Genomic DNA, 21,907 nt, shown 5'->3' with positions numbered 1-21,907 from the left:
GGAGGGCGCGCGGTTTTGGATTCTGTTGGGAATTGGCTTGGTAGACTATTTTCTTCTCTGTATTGCTTTTTTAGAATGGATCATATTATATGTCATTTATAATGAAGTTTTTGGAACCTGAACTTACGAAGTTTTCAGAATGTTTCTTTTCACCGAATGACAAATATATGAAGTGGATCTTGCAATCATGATCATGTGGAGTAGGAAATTAAGTGGGAGAGAGATAAAGACTATTGGTGAGAATTCAAATAAAAACTTGTGCAGATCTTTATCCTTATTGGTGAGAATGTTTTTCCCAAATGAACTGACGATAAAAAAAGAGAATAAAATAATAGCTAATGTCATTTACAGCTTTGTCCTAAAAACAAATTCTTAGCTCTATCGGTCACGATAAAGAGACTCAATTTGTAGTGAAATATATTATGTATTAGAGTTAAAGTTTTGAATTCTGTTTCGGTGATCGTTTCAGTTGAGGTACTGGAATAAAATATTTCAGTACCGGTACATTTTAGTATACCGTTTCGGGATAGAAAAAAAATCGCCTTACCCACGTACCAGTACTGTTTCGATAGAATGGCGTCGTCACGTAGACGACGGAGCAACAGGAGCTGCAACATTGTAGAGGCCGGGACTCACGAATCCACAATTCACAACGGGATGGCGTTGTCGCTACAGGCCAATACTCATGATTCACAACGGTGTAACTAACAATAGGATGGAGCTGCGATATTGTGGAGGTGGCGTCGTCAGAGTGTGGACTGTGAAGATTGATGAAGGGTTTTTCACTTGCTGAGATTGAGAAACTGAGATGAATTCGTAAGGGGAAGGGGAGAAACAGAAAAGAAATAGGGAAAATAAGAAAAAGTAGGTAAATTACGAATATGCCATGAGATTCAACATAATTACAAAAAACTCATCGTATGTTCAATTTCAGACCGAAATAGTCATACTGGCCGAAATGGATCGAAATGAGCCGAAACTACTAGAATTGAAGTCTGTATGAAATATACAGCTACACAGTTTCGAAACGGCAAATTTCAGCCATTCTAGCCGGAACAGAATGATTTTTAAAACTTTGATTAGAGTGCATTTATGAGTAAAGAATCTCTGGATAAAGAAAGAATAGAGTATTTATAATTTTAGTGTGGTGATCGTGCACCTCTTTGTAAGGCATGTGTGAGTCCCACGCTCCTCCACCTCTTCTTGATCCTTTTCACACTGAGAAATTATATAAATTACACTTTCATTTAACTCTCATTTTACTATGTAAAATATATCACTCTCACCACTCTTAGATCATTTTTTATTTTTTTAAAGGAAAAAATCTACATGTTGATGGATAATATCACTTCGTCAAGATGAAATGAGAGTGTAGTCTATAAAATTCCCCTTTCACACCATGTCGTTCTCCCCCATCTCATTGTTCACCCATCCATCATTTTTTATGCTTTGTTTTGTTGTTATTTTTTTTTGTGTATTTTTTTAGGGACTTAAAAGTTTAGATTTGCACAGTTTAACCACCAACAACACCCACAATGTTATTCAAATAGGTTTCTAGGGTTCAATTTGGTCATATATATTTTTTGATAGCATGTGACCTCCACGCAACACTGCTAGAGTGCATAGTTGTCGCATGCTCATGCCGAGCTCGTCCATAGTTCTTGAAGAGGTAAAAGTAGTCTAGATATACCAAGCCTAATCCATTAAAGGGCAATCATCAGGAGGTAAGTGAAGAAAATAAAGGAATGTCACAAGACAAAAAGGAAGGGCATGATGTTAGAGAAAAAGAGAGAAAAATAATTGGAATAAGAGGAAAGCAAGTCAGACACGCAAGAGGAGACATAAACCTTATTTCCCCACCTACCATTGACAAGGCCACAATAAAAGGGGATATGAGACCAGCGTGTGGGGGACTTTTAGACTTCTGAGCAACTATTATGAGAATAGAAGGATCATCTTCAACCTTACGACGAGAGCTCCATAAAGACTATTCTTTTCAGGCTAAAGTGATCATATTCGGCCTCTATTGTACAAAGATAAAGCTATGAGTGATTATGAGAGATTGTAAAATACTCTTATTATAATAGATTTGCCCTCCAAACAATCCGTGGACATATGCCCTATGCCGAATAACATAAATTTGTGTGTTTTCATTTCTATTTACATTTCCAGTACTATTTTTCCATTTATTGTTATATATGGATGTACATATGGGTGCTGTAACACTGCTTCGGACCGCCATCGTGGGTTTCGGACCGTATCATCGAGACCTAGACAACCTCAATGGGCTGGAAATAACCCTTTCTCCCATTCCAATCTATTGTGCGATTTTCGGCATTAAGAGTCATACTACCTTTTGCATACTCTTTTGTTGGAACTTTGTGCTCCTCCCCTAGCTACGGCGTGAGTTTGGTATTCTACAGTATTTCCCTCAATTGGGATTTTACAGAACACACTCAGTCACTCAATACCAATCCACCATTGAACTGCGCTAAAACTCATCCGAGAAAGTTTCTTATAAACTATGTATAACCCTTCGGTGAAGAAAATTAAAAAGAACCATTATTTTTGTTTTTTTCATAGGTACCTAAACAACTACAAATTGAGGGAAGGATTAAATATTAAGATTTCAACTTCATAGAGTTGACATTTTCGTTCATTCATTTTTGCAACAGTACAAATTTAACTGCTGGCCAGCAAAGTCGACGGAAGAATATACTAATGCAATGATTGGAATGCCCTTCGATCTGTTTCCTCTCCATAAAAATAATGAAGATTATCATTAGGACTAAAGCATTAAGCTAGAAGGCAAAAACCCTTTTGGCATATCCCTAAATCACAGATCTAGCTAATTTGCAAATGGAGAAGCTTATATCAAGCAGATCTAATTTGCAACTCGTGCCGGAGTCTTATGTAATTCCACCGGAAAGTAGACCTGGAAATGCTAAAGTTCCTCTATTTGAGACCATTCCAGTAATTGATATTGCAGGAGAACTTGGTTCAGATCGAGCACAACTGGTGAAACAGATTATGCAGGCGTGCCAAGACTTCGGATTCTTTCAGGTTTCGATACATGCATGAATCCCAAATATCCTTCCTTAGAACGATGCATGCTTTATTTCTTCTTATATAGACGGCCTCTAATCCAATACATGATTTTGTTTGAACATGACAAACAAAACAGTTGATTAATCATGGGGTTTCAAAGAAACTGATGCATGATGTATTGGAGGTGGTGAATGAGTTGTTTGAGCTGCCTGCAAAGGACAAGGAAAGCATATGTTCTGAGGACCCCAAGCAAAGCTGCAGGCTATATGCGAGCATAGATTATGATAGAGAGAAGGTCCATTACTGGAGAGAAACTTTGCGGCATCCTTGTCATCCTCTTGAGGAACATGTTCAATTTTGGCCTGAGAAGCCAGCTCGGTATCGGTACGTGTACTGGACTTGAAAAACTTGTTTAAATATCTATTCCGTATTTTGTATTGATATCATGCATGTTTTAATTTGTAATTTTTTTTTTACTTCCATTTCTTCTGTTGCATTAATTGCAGGAAGGTGGTTGGAAGTTATTCAGCAGAGGTGATGAAGTTGAGTTTGTGGCTTTTGGATTTGATCTGTGAAGGATTAGGTTTCGAAGCTGGATATTTTGAGGATCATGAACTCACCCAAAATCAGTTAATGTATATAAACCATTACCCTCCATGCCCGGACCCAAGTCTAACCTTGGGATTACCTAAACATAGCGATCCCAATCTCTTAACCCTTCTTCTGCAAGAGAAAGTGTCTGGTCTCCAAATCTTGAAGGATGGAGAATGGCTTGGTGTTGAGCCTAACCCTAATGCCTTCGTGGTTAATGTAGGCCTCACGTTACAGGTACACTATCCGGCCTATTCTTCATCATTAACATTGTATGAAGTACTTGATGTTTCAGATAATTGTAAAACTTTGCATGCAATTCGTGTCTAGTTCATTTTCATAAGAGAACTGCTACAGAAAAAAAAAAAAGATTACATAAAAATAAACCTACAGATTGACATGCTAGTTTTTACGTGATCTGTTAGATCTACTATACAATCTGACATACTATATCAAACCATGCTAGTTTGTAATTTTTCTTTTGTATAATTCATTTGTAGCTAAAATATTTATCTTTCCATAAATTGCATCGTGTGATTTTACTGCAGACATGGATCACGTGTTTCTTGCATGTGTCCTTTTACACTAGCTAGGACACTGTATTCCACACCCAACTGCTTCAATTTTAGAACCCAAGTGATCATCAAGTTTTGTATCACTTTTTATATATCACTCACTAGACGAGATTAATTAGTACGTACGTAGTTCTTTAAATCAAGATTAATGTGTACGTTGTTTATATGATTAATCATATATATATATGTAGATTATCAGCAATGGGAAGCTACTCGGTGCTGAACATAGGGCTGTGACACAAAAAAACGTTGCACGGACATCAATTGCCACTTTCATTTATCCCTCTGAGAATTGCCATATTGGACCTGAAAAATCGCTTCTTAGTGAATGCAGTAGTACTACTCCTCCACTCTATAGAGGTTTTGCGTACAAGGATTATCTCAGCTCTTATGTGGCAGACACAAATGAGAGCGTTCCACCTCTTGAGCGATACAAGATTCAATATTAAGGACATTGCCAATTATTCACATATATATGTAGTACTAAACAAATATATATATGTTTGATTGGGGAATATATAATTGCATGCTATCATGTATGATCGATCTTACAATATGTTTGTTTCTCAAACAATGGATCAGGAATATATGTTCTGTATTGAGGATGTATGTACTGTTGTTTTGCTGTGAATCCTCATTTGGTTATACAAATCATCTCATCTCATCTCATAATTATTACAGTATTTTTAAACTTTTATATAAAATATAATAAAAAATTTATTTTTTTTTTAAATTTTAAAATAAAAATTTTATTAAAAAATTTTATTTTAATAAAATTTTATTTAATTTTTAATTTTTAATTTATTTCCCCTCATATGTATAACCAGACGATGACTATGTTATTCTCTCTTGCTGGGTTCAAAACTTCAAAGCAATGGAAATTATGGGGATGTTAATGGGCTGCTAGTTGTTTTATGGGCTGGACAGTGGATCCAGGACTGTACATGAATCTTGCAAGTTCGATCTGAAAATGAAGGAAAATTATGTAAATTTTGAAAATTAAATAATATTTTTTTTAATATTAGTTGGTTGTAAAAATATCATTATTCAAATTAAGCTGATTAATGAGAATTCAGAACTCTTTCCTTCTTCTTTTCTTGGAGGTTAATCACCCTCATTGCATGTCATTTCTTTCTTACTTTTCTTTCCCATTTTGATTCATTTTCTTTCAAATCAAACCCATAATTTCGGGAGTGTTACATGCAAATTGCCAACAAATTGTACGTGAGCTGAGGAAGGACTTTTTGCTGAGGCAAATAATATCGTACTCTCTGAAAATAGATCATTTTTCTTCTTCAAATTTAGAAGCCACCTTTTATATATTTATATATATATATATATATTCTATTATAATAAGTGACTATCTAATTGTAAATAGTAACTTTTCTTATTTTTCTGTTAAATCCGTTAAGTCCTATTTTACCAAAAAGCTCTTAAAATCCTTGACCATTTAACATGTAGCTCCCATGTAGAATTTAATGAATGATCATGTTTTACCAAAAGGTCCTTAAGACCCTTGATCATTTGACATGTAGCTCCATTGTAAAATTTAATGAAGGATCATGTTTTACTAAAAGATCTTTAATAGCCATGCGGTTAGATACTTTACTGAAGTTTAATTTTTTTTTAATCTTAATTTTTTGTATTTCTTTAACCTTATATTTTATTTTTCCAAACAAATAAATTACTGATTTTTTTATTTTTTTTAAGTCATTATGTCAAGTGCACCCCAGGACTAACGCACCTGGGCCGTTCCCTAATGTGTATATATATATATACACTTTGACACTGGCAGACCGAGTACCTGTCTGGCCAATAGTAATCATATAAAAAATAACTATACTATTGTTATCATGCTTATCAGAATTTCTGATGATATCTCTAAAATCATTTGTAAGATGTTTATTCCATCAATAATATATATATATATATATAATATATATATATATAGAAAATGGGAAAAAAAAATAATGAAGTAGGTACATTAAAAATTGTTGTTCATCAACTTTGAGTAGTCTATTGATCAATGAGAAATGGCACTAAACCCATGACCTTATCCGTCCAAGTGCTCAGATTAGATTAAGCACCCAAAATCTTACAAAATTTTTACATGTGGCTGGAAAGCACTTTAATTTGTACCTTCCATGGTGGGTAGGGATCGCTTTCTGATCATCGATGATCAGTACAAATTTATTTCTCAAACGCATCATTCTTCACCTTTTTTCCTCATCAACTGTATCATTTAGGATTACACTATCAATGCCTTTTTTGCACTAATCTTACTTGAAATTGATGCTGTTATTTCTTTGTAATCTTCCAAAGTTACTTTTGAGGATAATCTGTCGTTGGGGTTTGGACCGATATATATCGACCATTTTAATAATATTATTATTATAATAAAATGCATGATTAATTAATAGTCAAAGAATAGACCAATTTATAATTGCTATTTAACAAGATTTTATATGCTTAATTATGAAGATATGCCTCAACCTTTTTGGTCCAACAATTAGTAAATTTCAATGGGTTTTGTGCCTTGGCTAATCACATGAGTAAATCTTTTAGCATTAATTACTTTTTCTTTCTTTCTTTTTTCTCTTTTTTTTTTTTTAAAGAAAAATCGTCATTATTCATTTATCAAGAAATTTATATCCATAACCAAATACATTATGAGATGTTCTCATATCAAACATGACATTATAAACCAAAACAATACATTTAGAGCTCTACCAGTATACTATTTTCTTTTGTGACTAGTCTGGTCTTCACTATTGCTGATACTTTCTACAGACAAACGTTCAAGAAACAACACTCTCTGCCTAAATAGAGACTCAATTTCGCCCTTCATAGACGGACATGACTCAACCTCTACAGACAAAAGTCCAAAAGAATAACTATTTTTTATTTTATTTTAATTAATAATAAGGAAATAAAAAAAGAAAACAGTAAGATATATGTGAAAAACGACGGATTACAGTTTAGACTAACTCCGATAGACTTAAGAATCTGTGACGACTCGAGAAGGCAACACGTTTATCTCTTTTTAGCCACAAAATTCAGATTTAAAATATCTAGTGGTAGCGAGTCCGGTGATCTGTGTGGTGAGAAGAGTTGCTGAAGGGGTGGCACGTGAGGACCAAGCGCCTATGTGGTCAGCGCATGAGGACCACGCGCGGTAATTTTTAAAAAACCGTCACTTTCCTCTGAACGCATTGTTATTTTTTCGTTCTTTATGGTTATATATACTCCAAATTAAAGTAGCATATGTATATATATATATATATATATATATATATTATATACGTAGTTGAAGTCATCTCCTTTAATTGTAATATTACTGATGATGATAATGGCAGTACTACTTCTAGAATCATGGAAAATTTCAATATGCTAATAGAAAATCTGGCGAAATTAGAGTTCCACTTTCATTTAAAAATGCATTTTTGAATGCTGAAAGTTATTGTGATAAAGATTTATTGGTGCTAACTAGTGCTCTCAATCTGTTGATTACAACATGACTTTTGAAGGATCAATATTAATCAACCTAACAATGAATCATATTTTTGGAATACAAGATCAAGTGGTAAAGTGTCTTGGTCTTGATCAGGTCTACTCCTTCCAAATATAAAACTCGAACTTTTAAGTACAAACAATTTCTAGAATCATATTTCATTCATCCGTGTGATCATAAAGATCACATAGATCTAAAGTTTAACCGAGATAAAAGACATGTTGCGTTTGTAAAGTCTTTAAGATTTTTTCACCTTGAGAAAGAAAAAAGGGAAGTCATCTAGTCATGACCATTGGATTCCCTATCACTAGATTTGTCATTGAGTTGGTGAGTTAAAAGAGTTGAAGATCGAAGATCATCTAAAAAGTGAATAACCCCAAATGAATAGCTAAGCATATATGAATAATTTACTAAGGTAATGGCCTCTACTGTCACTTGTACGTCATTAGGTAACATTCATGGAGTTCTTCAAATGGGTCTTCCATTTTCACGCCCGTCGATATTGACTTTGAGAGAGAGAGAGAGAGAGAGAGAGAGATCAGAGAATTACTCATGACCATGAAGACTGAGGAGACACCCCTCTACATCCCATGTTACTAAAAAGCTATGCTACAAAATCTACTTGGGATGGTTTCGGTTCCCAACTGATCACTAATATTAAGAGATGAGATCAAAGAAATCAAAGAAAAAGTAGGAATTGATGGAAATGATAAGAGGTGGCCCTTTGGAATCCAATTGCAATTTGAAAAAGCTTATAAAAGTGTCGCACCAACCCTTCTTTCTTTCTTTCTTTCTTTTTTTTTTTTTTTAACATTTTCCAACATTACATTAATAATTCGGAAAATATTAATTAATTATTAGGTTCTTACATTATATATATATATATATATATGTATAGATGACATAATATTTTTTATTTTGTTATGAAATTCATGTCATTAAAATTATTCATTAATATATCAATAGTATATATGAGTAAAATTACTATTTCAAGAATATTATTATTTAATAATTATTCTTATCCCTATATATTGAGCCCATGTAAATTATGTAATGGATTTGCTTAAATAGAAATTGAATATTATCATTTTATTTGAAAGATTAATAGGGAAACGAAAGATACTTATTGCCCTTAATTTGTCTCTTTGCATTAATCATTATCCTATACTCATTTCTCTCACTATTCTTTGTACATGGGAAAGCAACCTATCATTTACTTCACTAATTTTGCTTATGCATGATCAATCTAGTCTACCTTTATCCAATGGAAATTAGTAAGCTGGCCGCTAGTGATTTTCTTTTCTTTTTTTGTTTGGGAAGAATTAATAATTCAATCTCTTCGTCAATAAACGACAAAAAAGAAGGCAAAGTCAAAAAAATTACATTTGCATAATTGAAGGTCTAAATTATAAGTTGGAGAACATTTAATTCGGATATTAAGGTATTCTCAGATATTCTCAGGTATCTTCAAGTATTACGAAAATATCTTATTATTATTTATTATTTTTACATATTTTTTATTATTATTCACTATTATTTAATATTTTATCATTACTTTTTTATTATTATTCACAGAATACCTGAGTATTACCTCACTACCCAAACACAACCTTAACCTAAAAAATCTGTAAGATCATGATCATAAGTTTGTATGGCAGGACTCTCTCTTGCAGTCAATTTTTGAGCCCTAGCTGTTTAGAACATTATGATCATGATGATCCATATTCCATAACAAAGGAGACCAAGAGGTTTTTAATTATTTTTTTTATTCCATGCTCAAACAAAATAATCAAGATCTTGTTACAATCAAATACGATACACAAAAGAAAATATATCATGATTATGCCTATATTTTGCCAGTAAACAATGTAACTGCTCTCATGTTACATCCGACAACTGAATCTTTAAAACAAAAGCAAGGCTGGGTAGGTGAATGTTTTTGATGTCTAGTAATGAGATCATTTCGGTGTCAAACCTTGTTTTTGTAGTTTTGTCCTTCATGACCAGTAAATTCACCACAACACCCTAATTAATTCCTTTTCAAGTTTTTTTTTTTTTTTGAAAAATGTAATAAAAATGTGAAAAATGATTAGAAATCAATGCCAATAATCACTCGAGATCTCACTGTTAAAACAGAAAATCATGGGATCCAAAAGACAATGTCTAGTAGGTGAAATACATGAAACATTGCTTCATAAACATGTCATCTACAAACCCATACAACAAAATGCATGTAAAGATATCAAGAAACATAAAATGAAGGAATGATCATCTTGAGGGGGTTAGATGAGCATTTGTTGGCCGAAATGAGTCGAGGATGTATAATTTTGATTAAATTTAGTGTATTTAACGATCGAAATTAAAACATATGAAGATCATGAGGAAGAGATTGTCTGATTGTGGAAGGTGGCAAAGAAAAAAAAGGGTGTCACAACTTTTAGGCAATAAAATGATTGTTGAAAACGACCTTGAGGGAGATTGAGAGATGGGGGGGAGGTAAGTTTTCATTAGGGTTTCAATAAAGGGATTGAAAAATGTAGGGGAAGATAAGGGGCATTTTCCTCACTTGGGCATCATGTTGTTGGCCATTTGTACACTACCTAGAAAGTGTACTCAATCACCCAATTCTTGGATTTTTTTTTTTTTTTGCTTTTTCATACCCAAGAAATTCCTTAAATACAAGTCTTTCCTCCTACTCCTAGCCCCTTGTGCCCTTTAGTGCCTCCTCCCTCCTCTGACCTCTCCCATTTTCCCTTTTTTCTCCTACACATTTCACACTCTAGAAAACTAAACTTCTTATGGTGACAGTGCTAAAGTGCGCATTATGCATTGGCTAATATGTAGTGCGCACTGCGCATCCCACGCACCATATGAATAGACTGAAATCTTTTTGATTAGCGCTAAAATGAACCGAGTGCGCTCATAGGTCACACATCCATTTTTGCACCTAAGACACTCCCTCTCACACACAAAAGGAAAAGCCATTAAAGGTCTCTCTTTTACCTTCCCTGAGTTACTTTCTCCACTCTCTCTCTCTCTATCTCTCTCAAACCAGTGGAAGAGTCCAAAGCTTTTTCTTTGTCTGTCAACAATAATGGCTGCAAAACGTAGCTTGAACCTTTGAAATCTCACTCCAGTTCTTACTACTCCCCAAGCTCAAAGCTTCAAACCTTATTCAAAAACATAAAGCGGTTCATATCTCTATTCTTCATATTCCATATCAATCCCATCCATGTCGTCTGATATCAGCTAAAAGACGGTTTTCTCACTCTGTAATTTAAACGAATCGTCGTGCTTTGATTTTTGAATTCCAAATGGAGAGACGTGCGAGCTGTGGAAACAGAGCTACCGAATTCCTTGTAGTGTCTTTGAGGTTTTAGACGATTTGGGAAAATAAGTGGGGTTTAGGGGTTGTTGGGTAGTTTGGGGGAGATGGGTACAATTCGTCTGCTTTTTCCGACGGTGGGACCGCCGATCAAGCGGCGAGCAGGGTTGCGGAGGAAGCAGGCTGGGAGAGGTTCGTATAGAGGGAGTTAAAGCCTTTAGCTTTTTGTTGTTTTGGGAGGGATAGTGTGTATGTTAGAGGACGGTGAAATAGATATAGAGAGAGAGACAAAGATGGGAGGTGGCGTTGGTGATATTGGTCATACTGAATTCTCGCAAACGCTGAGGAGCCTCTGTTTGGAGACAGGGTGGAAGTATGCAGTGTTTTGGAAGCTCAAACATCGCGCTAGGATGTGAGTTTTTGGATCCTTTCACTCTTATCTATGTTTCGTGAGTTCATATGTGTGTGTGCTGTTTTTTTTTTTTTTTTTTTTCCTGGATGCTGAGAAAGAACCGGTAGTTTGTCGGAAAAGAAGCGGACGGAACTTTTGGAATTTGGATTAAAAAGAGATAAATGGATTTCGTGGCGCTTGAGATTAGTGATGTTTTAGTGGTGTCCATGTCTTTTGTGCTTTGTTTTTGTTAAAAGAATTTATGTATGCTAAATTTGTTGAGTGTAATCGGTTTTTTTTCATTTCCTTCTTTTTTCCTTTTCTTTTCGAAGTTGACATGAGCTAGTTTGGAATTTGAGCGTAAAGAGGAGCGTGCTATGCATCTAATTTTTTTTTTTTTTGGGTTTAATTACTGCTAAGGGTTTTTCGTACTAGTTAAAAAAAAAAAAAAAAAATACTGCTAGGAGTCTTTCTTTAATTTTGTTTTGTTTTGTTTTGTTTTAATATGTTACGAGGTCTGAATAATTATGTAGTGTGGAGTAAAATTTAGTCTGAACACTGTTTGGTTTGAAATTATATAAAAACATGTCTCCGTGATTTTCATTATGATAATGGTTTCTTTTGCAGGGTGCTGACATGGGAGGATGCATACTATGATTACCATGAGCAGCATGATTCTTTGGAGAATAATTGCTGCAGTAAGACACTGGACAAATTGCATGATGGCCATTATTCGCATGATCCCCTAGGTTTAGCCGTGGCAAAGATGTCGTATCATGTATATTCTCTGGGAGAAGGGTAGGACACTTCTCACTTATTGACTATTGGAGGTGGCTATCTGAGATTCCTCGTCATGCTACTGTGATAGAAGGATGTTTTTGAACATTGCCCGCATGTTACTTCTTTTCATATCCCCTTATACCTTCTTATGGTTTTGTTAATCAAGAAACCTTTTGATTAATATAAAAGAAGCTCACGCTTGTGGTCATTCTTCCTGGTTTGCATATTCACTTTGCATCTTCATCCTTCGTTTTCACAGGATTGTTGGACAGGTGGCAGTTACGGGAAAGCATCAGTGGATCTTTGCTGATAAGCATCTTATGAGTTCTCGTTTATTATTTGAGGTGATGACCTTCCTTGGCATTTTTTTTTTAATGAATAGCTTCCTTGGAATTCAATGAAACTAAATGACATACTTTTTTTGGTTTGCATGTATGACAAATTCATATTGTTTTAAAAATATGAAATCCGATTCTTAAATTATTGATCTTTTTCTTCCCTCTTGTGTACAGTACTGTGATGGGTGGCAAACTCAATTTTCAGCAGGGATCAGGGTATGCCTACTCTCGTTTTTATGTTTTAACTATATGAGTACTGATGAATACTCGAGATGGTGAGGTTTTTGTTAATACTCTGAAAACGATTCATTACTTTCCATTTTATTTTATAACACTATTAATATTTAATTGACTAATGAGATCGATCAGTTGAAGTACCAGTTAATTTATTGAAATCAGTCGACTCAATTGTTGGTGGTGTGTATAATTGGATACGACAGCAAGCTATTTGGTTGCCCATGAGCTACACCCAAGTGTCCCACCATTAGGCAAATACGTCCAGTCATTTCTGAATGTGAGCTGACATTAGAGGCACATGCCACTCTGATGAGTCTACTTAGTTTTTGATAACATGAAGTTTAAGAGTAAAGGATTCAAGTCCTTATCTGTTATGTGTTGCAGACCTGTCATGATCCGAATTGCAATGTATCCATATGGCTAAATAGAGAAAGAAATTAAGTAATAACTTGTACTGATGTGACATTCATGCTTAAGTGTCGCTCTTGTATATTCCCCGCGTACTTGGGCTATGCTTATTTATATCAATAAAATCATTGTTTTACTGATAAAAAAAATTAACTTGTCCTGTTGTGTAATGATAATGGATTGATGAGTACACGGTGGGAGAACTCGTTTTTAGATCATCCAACACTTCCCTTTACTCTCTTGTTTGCCTTTACTCTTATGTTTTCTATTGGGTTCTCCGGGATATTCTTTTAACAAAATTGTTTGTCTTGCCATGTAGACTATTGTTGTTGTGGCTGTTGTTCCACATGGAGTTTTGCAGCTTGGCTCTTTGAATAAAGTACGACTCAGCTTCTTTTTTGCAATTGTTTTGTTGTATTTTTTTCCTTTTTAAAATGGCAGATGCTGTGAATTTGGCATTATAGCTACTTAGTCAATAATAATATTCTCTGTCACAGTACTTACTTCTGCATCAAATGGTGATTTAGGAGCTGTTCAACCGTTTCTTGCATCTTCTTATATATTATTGTTGGTGATTAAGTGCTTTTACGCTAAAATTAATAAGAAGAGCCATTGTAATGGTTAAAGGATGGAGCTAAAATCGGGTTTCCCTTCTCAGGATCCTGGTTTGGCACATTAGAACTGGAAATAATTGGGTAAAAACAACCAGGACTTCCTGTATTACGTTGTTCTCACCATAATGGGGATTTGGTGCTGTGATTTTACATGCATCTTAATAATGTCAAGCTCTGAAGCTTTTCCAAGTCCACATTCTATAATATTAAGTTATATGAATTTGAGGATTTGAGGTCAACATTTTAGTCATATCCTTACATTGGGTTAAAAAAAGAAGCAAAGATAGTTGAATGAAACAGCGATCACCAAGGAAGGGATTTGTTGTTACCACTAGACCGCTGAACCAATGTATTCTTTCTTATGTTTCATTTAAAGAATTGATACTTATGCTGCCCTTGTTGATTAATATGCTCCTGTTTATCCCATTTGTTTGTATCTACTCATTAATGATTCACATGCTTGGATGCTTCACAGTATGCTCCCAGTAGGTTTTTTTCAGAAGTTTACCTATTCTCTTTAATGCTAGTTTCATGTTGTTTCTTCTATATGAATTTATGCATTGGTCTCAGTAATGAATTTTAATTGAATTCTAATCTATTTGAAAAACATGGGAGTAATTTTTTTGCTTGTTATAATGGCAGAGCAACATGTACCGATGCTAAAGTTTTTGGACTCACATCCCACATCTGGTTTGATTCTGGATTTAATTTTCTTTTTGTTTCTTCTTTGAGAAAATCAGGTCACTGAAGATATGAAGCTTGTGAATCATATTCGAGATGTTTTTTTGGATCTTCAAGTTTCCTCTGTAATGCATGTACCTAGTCCAATACTAAGTAGTATGAAGAATTTACTACATCTGGTAACTTTCTCATGCAAACAAATAAAGCGACGACATAATTTGTCACTGTGTGACACCTAGTAATATTGAACTTTTGTTTTTCTCAGCAGGATATGCCAGCAAATAGTTCGGCTTCAGAGGTGATTCCTGACTGTTTACGCAATTTTGATAAAGTTGTGGACAAAGAAAGGGCAGATTTGCGGTTGCCCATGTTCCCATATTTTGGGAAGGGCGGAGGAAATTCTTATTCATTCCCACTACATGGTTTTGATCAGAAACAGCCGGTTGAAGTGGTCAATGATCATGGGAGGCTTGAATTATCCTCATCAGAAGGTGATGACAGTCTCCAGTCAAAATCTAACATTGTCTATTTGGAGTATCAGAAACTAGTTGGTGGCAAGACATGTGGAGGGGACACTAGTGGCTGCAAAGATATGGTGGGTTCAGAACCCAATGTTAGTTCATTTTCACACAGTTCTGCCGCAGATAGTGTCAACTTATATGATGCCATACCTCCAGCTGACAAGAACCTCCTTGAATCTGCTGTTTGTGACAGAAATAAGTTGGATGGTAACGCTTTTTACGAAAATGGTTTGTTGCAGATATCTGAACCTTCAGACATGAAATTCCAAAAAGACTTGAGAAAGTTGAACTTCCAAACTGAGTTGGGTCACATGGACATATTGGACACATCTTTGAATTTTCCTGCTGGCTGTGAACTCCATGAAGCACTTGGACCAGCTTTTCTCAAAAAGAGTCATTATTTTTATTTGGAAGCGGAGAAGACTGAAAATGATGTAGATATTGAGATGCCAGAAAGGATGAGCTGTAGCCAATTGACATCAGACTCTTACCCTGATCATCTCTTAGAAGCAGTAGTATCCAATGTTTGCCAAAGTAGCAGTGATGTTAAAAGTGATAAACTATTCTGTAAGCCAGTGCATTCTCTGTCCACAACTGAAGTGACTCCAGAGCCTTCTAGTCATACCATGCATACTACTACTTCTGGAGGTTATCTGTTTGAACAGTCCTCTCTTGTAGGGGAGGACAAACTGCACTGCTTAAACTCAATGGGGGTATGTGGTGTGATATCCCCGACAAGTTTTTCATCAAATTGTACAAGTACATGTAGTGAGCAGCTGGAGAGATCTTCCGAACCAGCTAAGAACAATAAAAAGAGAACCAGGCCTGGTGAAAATTCTAGACCTAGGCCGAGGGACAGACAATTGATCCAAGATCGTATAAAGGAGCTGCGGGAGCTGGTGCCCAACGGATCAAAGGTGACTTTCTCGTAATCTGTCTGTCTGCTGAGTTTTGGTCTAGTGATAGTTGCAGTTCTTATTGGTGTAATGTGTTCTGAAATTTTCATGATAATTGTGCAGTGCAGTATTGATTCACTGTTGGAACGTACAATCAAACACATGATCTTTCTGCAAAGCATAACTAAGCATGCTGACAAGCTAAGCAAATGTGCCAATTCCAAGGTAAAGGCTAAAGCATTCAATGCCTCAAGTATCTTCCAGCATTCACTTGACTAATAAAGAACTCAACCGGCCTCCATCATAAATTAAGATGCAAATATTGGATTTCCTTTACACCCCCATAATAGTAGGTACAACTGAATTTTGAATACATGTTACAGTGCTTATAGATAAACCACCTATAATTTGTTTGGAGTGGACTCACCAATCGGAAAAGGAAATAAATTGTTTGAAGTGGACTCCTCCGTGCCACTTTGGTCACAATAATATCCATCTCCGGAAAAATAAAGTTTTATTCATACCTTTTCCGAGTCTGTTCAACGATAAAATTCCTAGACTTAAAATTGATATAAACACAGACTTCACTGTCTACAATCTATCAGAAAGGCCATATCTGTTTTGGTGGCTTAATATATTATTCTCCTGTTTTTTTTATATGTAATAAATAAATTTGCAGTTGCATGGCAAGGGAACAGCAGGCATTGTAGGATCATCTGGTTCTGAGCTAGGTTCAAGCTGGGCAGTGGAGGTGGGAGGTCATTTGAAAGTTTGTTCGATAATAGTAGAGAACCGTAACAAGAATGGTCAGATGCTTGTAGAGGTACGGATTGGCAATACATGTAACACTTTTTGTAGGTTCAATTGTGTTTCGGGAATTGGGATTTAGAAAAAGAAAGAAATAATGAAATAAAAAAACAAAACAAAACAAGAAGAAAGCCCAAAATAAATTATGAACGACAGTCCAATTTGGTTCTCCAAAGAATATGCTCCTTATTTATCCCTTTTTTCCTTTTTTCTTTCCCATCTCATTGTCAGTACTGCTTTCTTTGTGTTTCCAGTATCACCACTAGAGCTGATATGTGCAGATGTTGTGTGAGGATTGCAGCCATTTTCTTGAGATAGCAGAGGCCATCAGAAGTTTAGGTCTTACAATCTTAAAAGGTGCAACAGAAGCCCATGGGGAGAAGACTTGGATATGTTTTGTGGTTGAGGTATGTCCAGAATTCTAGATGCGGATGTTTGGTTATTACTGACTGTTCACATGTTTGACTATTTGGAGTTTATAATTATTCAGGGTCAGAACAACAGAAGCATGCACAGAATGGATATACTGTGGCCCCTTGTTCAAATACTGCAACAACCCAAGAAAGAAATGCAACAATGATGGCTTGTCAGCTCTTGGAGATTTGCATGTAGGCTTCTCTGTAAAATATCGTGAGTCATATATGCAATCTTTTATAGGGTTTTCTGGTCTGTAGCTTTTGTTTGAACACCCCCCCCCAAAAAAAAAACAAAAAAAAAGAACAAAAGAAAGGGGAAAGAAGTCCAAGGAGGATGAAAGGGTGGAGAGTATTTATGTTTCTTTAAATTACCGTGTGCAAGTGTAAAAGTGGTATTTGTCCCTCTTATTTACCGCTTGGAAGATTTGCTGCCCTTTGTTTGGAAGTTCGATTTTTTCTAGAAAAAATGTGTATTTTATTTTATTTATTTCCAATTCTTTGGTGCTTTCATTGATTGCAAGTCTTATATCCATTGAACATTTCCAGCCAGGGTCCCCAAATAATGATGAAACAAGCTGTAAGAAAGTAAAGACGAAATTATAAACTAACTGTAATATTATAGACTTCTCGACTTCCTTAATATCAGTTTAAAGCAGTCCCCAACTTGTAATTTGAAGTACCTCAACTTACGTTCCATTGATATCAAGTTAGACTTTAAAGTGAGGAAGGGCTGAGTTGCCATCCAGTCCCTTTGATCTGTAATAGCTAAGATATTCAGTAATATGAGTTTCCCTGTATATGGGTGGGTCCATATCGGATAGAAACTCCTTTATTGGCCCATATGGCTGCAATTTGTGCGTAGCACTTGGATAGAAAAAGCATGCAACTGAAACCCTGGGCCCAACACGTCCAGCCAGCACCCTGTGCTTCACGCTTTTGAACTTGTCATTTGTGATAAGCTACAACAGTTTGGAAAATACAGCCAAGTTGTGATGCAAGATTGAATGATACCATAAACAAGAGTACAAGAGCAAAAGTAGTTGCTTTTATTTCTTATTGCATTGGATTTTTCTGCCTTTAGTTCTCATACGCATACCGTGTGTTTGCATGCCGCTTATAGGTCTTTTCATTGGAATTTTGTATACCTATCAGAAAAAGGGGGAAGGAAGAATAGGAGGAAAAAGTATGTGAGTAGAAACTATGCTACCTGCATAAAGTCACCAATGTTGGCTACCAGTGCTCCTTCCACTGGTGGAACGTCAACCCAGTGATTTTGATGGAGGACTTGGAGGCCACCAATACTGTCTTGCAAGAGTACAGTTATACAGGAGGGGTCTGAATGCTTAGTTGCGCCAAGGGTTAAGTCTGGTTCAGGACAAACTGGGTAGTAGTGGCACACCAATGATTCAGTTTTCATGCATTCTATGCGAGCAATGTAGTCACTGCTAAGCCCCAAAGCCTTCGATAGTAATTCTGAGAGCCTCGTGCTTAGTTCGATGATGTATTTCATATATTCGCTTACAGCCTCCCTGAAGAACAACACAAGTTTTAGTTAGGTTTGCATAGGCATGAAGTATCCATGTGTGTGTGTTTTTAATTCATTTTCAATCATAGTTCTAGTACCTGCATACTAGGGGAAATTCTTCAGGGTTTAGAGGACCATCTTGGAAATCAAACGCGATTGAATCCCTCCAATTTGCTGCTTTCGACACGAGGAGGTCACCGTTGCAGTAATACCTCACTCGTTGCTTGTAATCTCGTGAGTACCACTGCATCTTCTCCTCCTTTGGTTGCTCATGGAATTGTCTCACAGCTTCTAACATGTTGTTCATGACCGTAGCTGGAACTCCATGATTAACCATTTGAAAGAAACCCCATGTTTCTGATGCTTCACGTATTTCATCGATAACCTCCGTCTGCCAGCAACATTCAAGGCCTCGGAGATCTATCACTGGAACTTGGAAGTGTACGGACGTGGCTGGAGATGACTTTGGAAGGCTCTCCGATGGATGGATGAGGAACCTCGGCACCTTGGCGACACCAGAGTCAATTAGCCCTTTAACTCCATGTTTTGTTTCATCGAACTCCTTCACTTCTTTGGCTCTGTCATACCCTAACTCATTTCCTGGATCACCCATTTCAGCGTTAACAGTAAGTTCCATGCTAGAGGAGTGGGTTCTGGACTATCAAAATGGAATTTCTTCCTCAAATTTGAGGAGTTGGAAGTGGTCATTCAAGCAAAAGAAAGGGAACTAGATGCCAATGCTGAATGAACGATCTCGAAGACGAGATGCCTGTGATTTTAAAATTGTACGTGTGAGCAAAAGGCCAAGATAAGGAGATACCCACTTGTGGCCTTTACCCATCACCATATATAGTCATTCAGAGCGTTAGTAGTGAACAAAACATGGTAAAAATTTAGTCAAGTTTTGGCTAGTTTGCTTAAAATGCATCCACATCAAGCTGGCCATATCTACTGTAATTTTAACTTTCACATTCTTAACTAGCTAAGTATTGGGTCTCGTTTATTTTCGTAGATAAGATGAGATGAGATGAGATGAATTGAGATTAAAGTTAAAAAATTGAATAAAATATTGTTAGAATATATTTTTTAATATTATTTTTGTTTTGAGATTTAAAAAAGTTGAATTGTTTATTTTATTTTATATTAAAAATTAAGAAAATTATAATGATGAGATCAGATGAAATATTTTTTAAAAACAAACGAAGGCTAACCTGCCCAAATCTCTAGCCAAATCATTTTTTTACATTAAAATACTCTTTCCGGGAGAAGTCATCTTATTTCGTGCACTCAATCATCTTATAGAGATAATTATTATTAAAAGTGATTAACTAAATTAAAAAAAAATGAAAATTTTAACTAAAAAATGACTATATCACTGCTAATGCTGTCAGACATTACAACGCATCAATGCAAGTTAACCAGGAAATGTCTTTTTCCTTGAGATTGCTTGGCGGTGACGGCAAAAAAGAAAGCTTTCTTGATAAGTTGGGCCCATTAATACGTAATCACCACTTCCCAAAATGAGGAGAGGCCACATCCACTAGGGTAAGCTCTTCTCTTAAAACAGGATCAGACGCCCTAGTCAAACTGACCGAACCATAAAATGTTCAATATTCAGTTAAAGTTGTGATGCTCTGATCACTGATCAGCAGAACAATGCTTATGCTATCCTTGGTGTGGCACGTAAAATATAATATGTTATATATCAACAGGTGTGATGGGGATAATATTGGAGAACACCATCGTATTTAGCCAATCGTGTGTGTATTCTGCAATAATTGTTCCGGATCTTCTTGCATCCCGGAAACAGAAGCGTTCTTATTACAATCCTGGCACGTTCCACACATGGAGTAATTAATGGTGTGGCTTTCAAAACATGACTGGGGGTGCTGCGTACGTGCATATATAATAATGCACATAGACAGTCCTCCTGAAAAAAGTGAGCTCGTGCGGGTGGCCCTTCGTCGACATAGAAAGATAGTATAGTATGCATGCGATGTATTTGGACGCAAGCATGTAATAAGTCGGCAACATGCAAGGAACAAACGCTGTTTGTCTTGATCTTGTTGAGCAACGTATGCCACTAATGCCTGACAATATTTATGCAAGTTGCCGACACGCAAGGGACTGCATGCATGCACTTTTCTGCAACCTGATGCTTGGAATCTCATGACAACGCACACAACTTGTAATGCATAACAGCATCATATGATCAATTAAGCACCTTCTTTGAGGATTATTAGGACAATATCATACACATGATCACACACACACATGGATGACGAGATTAGGATGCATGCATACATGCTGCTCATTTGTAACTTCATTATATATGGAGGTGATTATGACAAACAAAAGAAAAGAAGAAAAAATAGATCAGAAACGTCTAGATTACTGTTTGTTAAATGAGTGGCACACCAATCTATGCAGCAGTGTCTTGTTGCAATCTGTTTTTCAGGGACCTGACAAGATGGATGAGAAAAGATAAAAAGGTCCTGACAAAAGTAAAAAGATGAGAAACTTGGGGCTTGACCTTGAGTAGAGACAATCGATCATAAAGGTTTAGTACTATCCTTGACATGATGCAAAGTCATTCAGATTTTTTGGGGCACGGCTCATTATATATAGTTTAATATGCGGCTGGATTTTAGCAGTGGAGGAGCTTTTAAAACAATAATTATAAGTATAGAAATTGCCGGACACATTGAAACTTGAGTACCTCAAAACCTATAGCATGACCCGCGTGAAATAACAATAGAACCAAGCGATCGAATATGTGTTACGTACTACATTGTCATATTTCTTTGGTTGTTTGGCTGCAGTCACCGTCATGACTCATGACCCTCTCTTAACTCTTTGTATTGTTTCTGTCAAGTTAACATCAACAGATGGATGAAACTCAGTCCCAACCCACGCCAATCTTTAGACATGCATCCGTGTATGCAACTGACTTATACAACTCTTATCAACTGCAGCGATATATATAGCTTTGAGCTTTAGTACTATGGATTGAAGAGAATAAAACGACTCAATCAGCTGGAAATGGATGCTCTCCATCCATAGCAAAGCAAGTCGGCATGGCGTACAGGGAGTGCCACTGAGTGTAGAATTTGGTTGGCTAGCTAGTTTGTTTTTGCAGATGAGATGAGATGAGTTGAAATTAAAGTTAAAAGTTGAATAAAATATTGTTAAAATTTATTTTTTTAATATTATTTTAGTTTTGAAATTTAAAAAAAATAAATT

At 35.8% G+C, this 21,907-nt stretch overlaps 3 protein-coding genes across 6 annotated transcripts; 2 read left to right on the top strand and 1 right to left on the bottom strand.

Moving 5' to 3' along the window:
* The first annotated feature begins 2,843 nt into the window (after nucleotides 1–2,843).
* LOC108994458 (hyoscyamine 6-dioxygenase-like) lies at nucleotides 2,844–4,663 on the top strand. Its single transcript, XM_018969682.2, has 4 exons — nucleotides 2,844–3,063; nucleotides 3,185–3,432; nucleotides 3,555–3,876; nucleotides 4,406–4,663. Exons 1-4 carry the CDS (start codon nucleotides 2,860–2,862, stop codon nucleotides 4,661–4,663), a joined length of 1,032 nt encoding a protein of 343 aa, XP_018825227.2. The 5' UTR covers nucleotides 2,844–2,859.
* Nucleotides 4,664–10,453: 5,790 nt separating this feature from the next.
* Nucleotides 10,454–17,633, top strand: LOC108994488 (transcription factor bHLH155-like). 4 transcript variants are annotated; one of them, XR_001996693.2, is made up of 11 exons: nucleotides 10,454–11,462; nucleotides 12,069–12,239; nucleotides 12,481–12,565; nucleotides 12,734–12,775; nucleotides 13,524–13,583; nucleotides 14,559–14,678; nucleotides 14,765–15,937; nucleotides 16,040–16,141; nucleotides 16,596–16,739; nucleotides 17,025–17,130; nucleotides 17,214–17,292. XR_001996693.2 is itself a non-coding variant. In XM_018969716.2 (11 exons), exons 1-11 carry the CDS (start codon nucleotides 11,302–11,304, stop codon nucleotides 17,301–17,303), a joined length of 2,271 nt encoding a protein of 756 aa, XP_018825261.1. In that variant the 5' UTR covers nucleotides 10,455–11,301; the 3' UTR covers nucleotides 17,304–17,633. The 4 variants fall into 4 exon arrangements, 3 of the variants coding, with proteins under 3 accessions (XP_018825262.1, XP_018825261.1, XP_018825260.1); XM_018969716.2 differs by having other exon boundaries at nucleotides 10,455–11,462; nucleotides 14,768–15,937; nucleotides 17,005–17,130; nucleotides 17,214–17,633; XM_018969715.2 differs by having other exon boundaries at nucleotides 10,456–11,462; nucleotides 17,005–17,130; nucleotides 17,214–17,633.
* A 96-nt stretch (nucleotides 17,634–17,729) lies between these two features.
* Nucleotides 17,730–19,495, bottom strand: LOC108994489 (1-aminocyclopropane-1-carboxylate oxidase homolog 1-like). Its single transcript, XM_018969719.2, has 3 exons — nucleotides 18,763–19,495; nucleotides 18,347–18,668; nucleotides 17,730–18,098 (listed from the first exon to the last, which is right to left on the bottom strand). The coding sequence occupies exons 1-3, from the start codon at nucleotides 19,299–19,301 to the stop codon at nucleotides 17,847–17,849; spliced, it is 1,113 nt and encodes a 370-aa protein (XP_018825264.1). The 5' UTR covers nucleotides 19,302–19,495; the 3' UTR covers nucleotides 17,730–17,846.
* Between the last annotated feature and the right edge of the window lie 2,412 nt (nucleotides 19,496–21,907).

This window comes from Juglans regia, chromosome 10, assembly GCF_001411555.2.
Source record: "Juglans regia cultivar Chandler chromosome 10, Walnut 2.0, whole genome shotgun sequence".
Lineage (NCBI taxonomy): Eukaryota > Viridiplantae > Streptophyta > Magnoliopsida > Fagales > Juglandaceae > Juglans > Juglans regia.
Note: the sequence above shows the minus strand (reverse complement) of the source record. Positions and strands in the feature narration are given on the sequence as shown.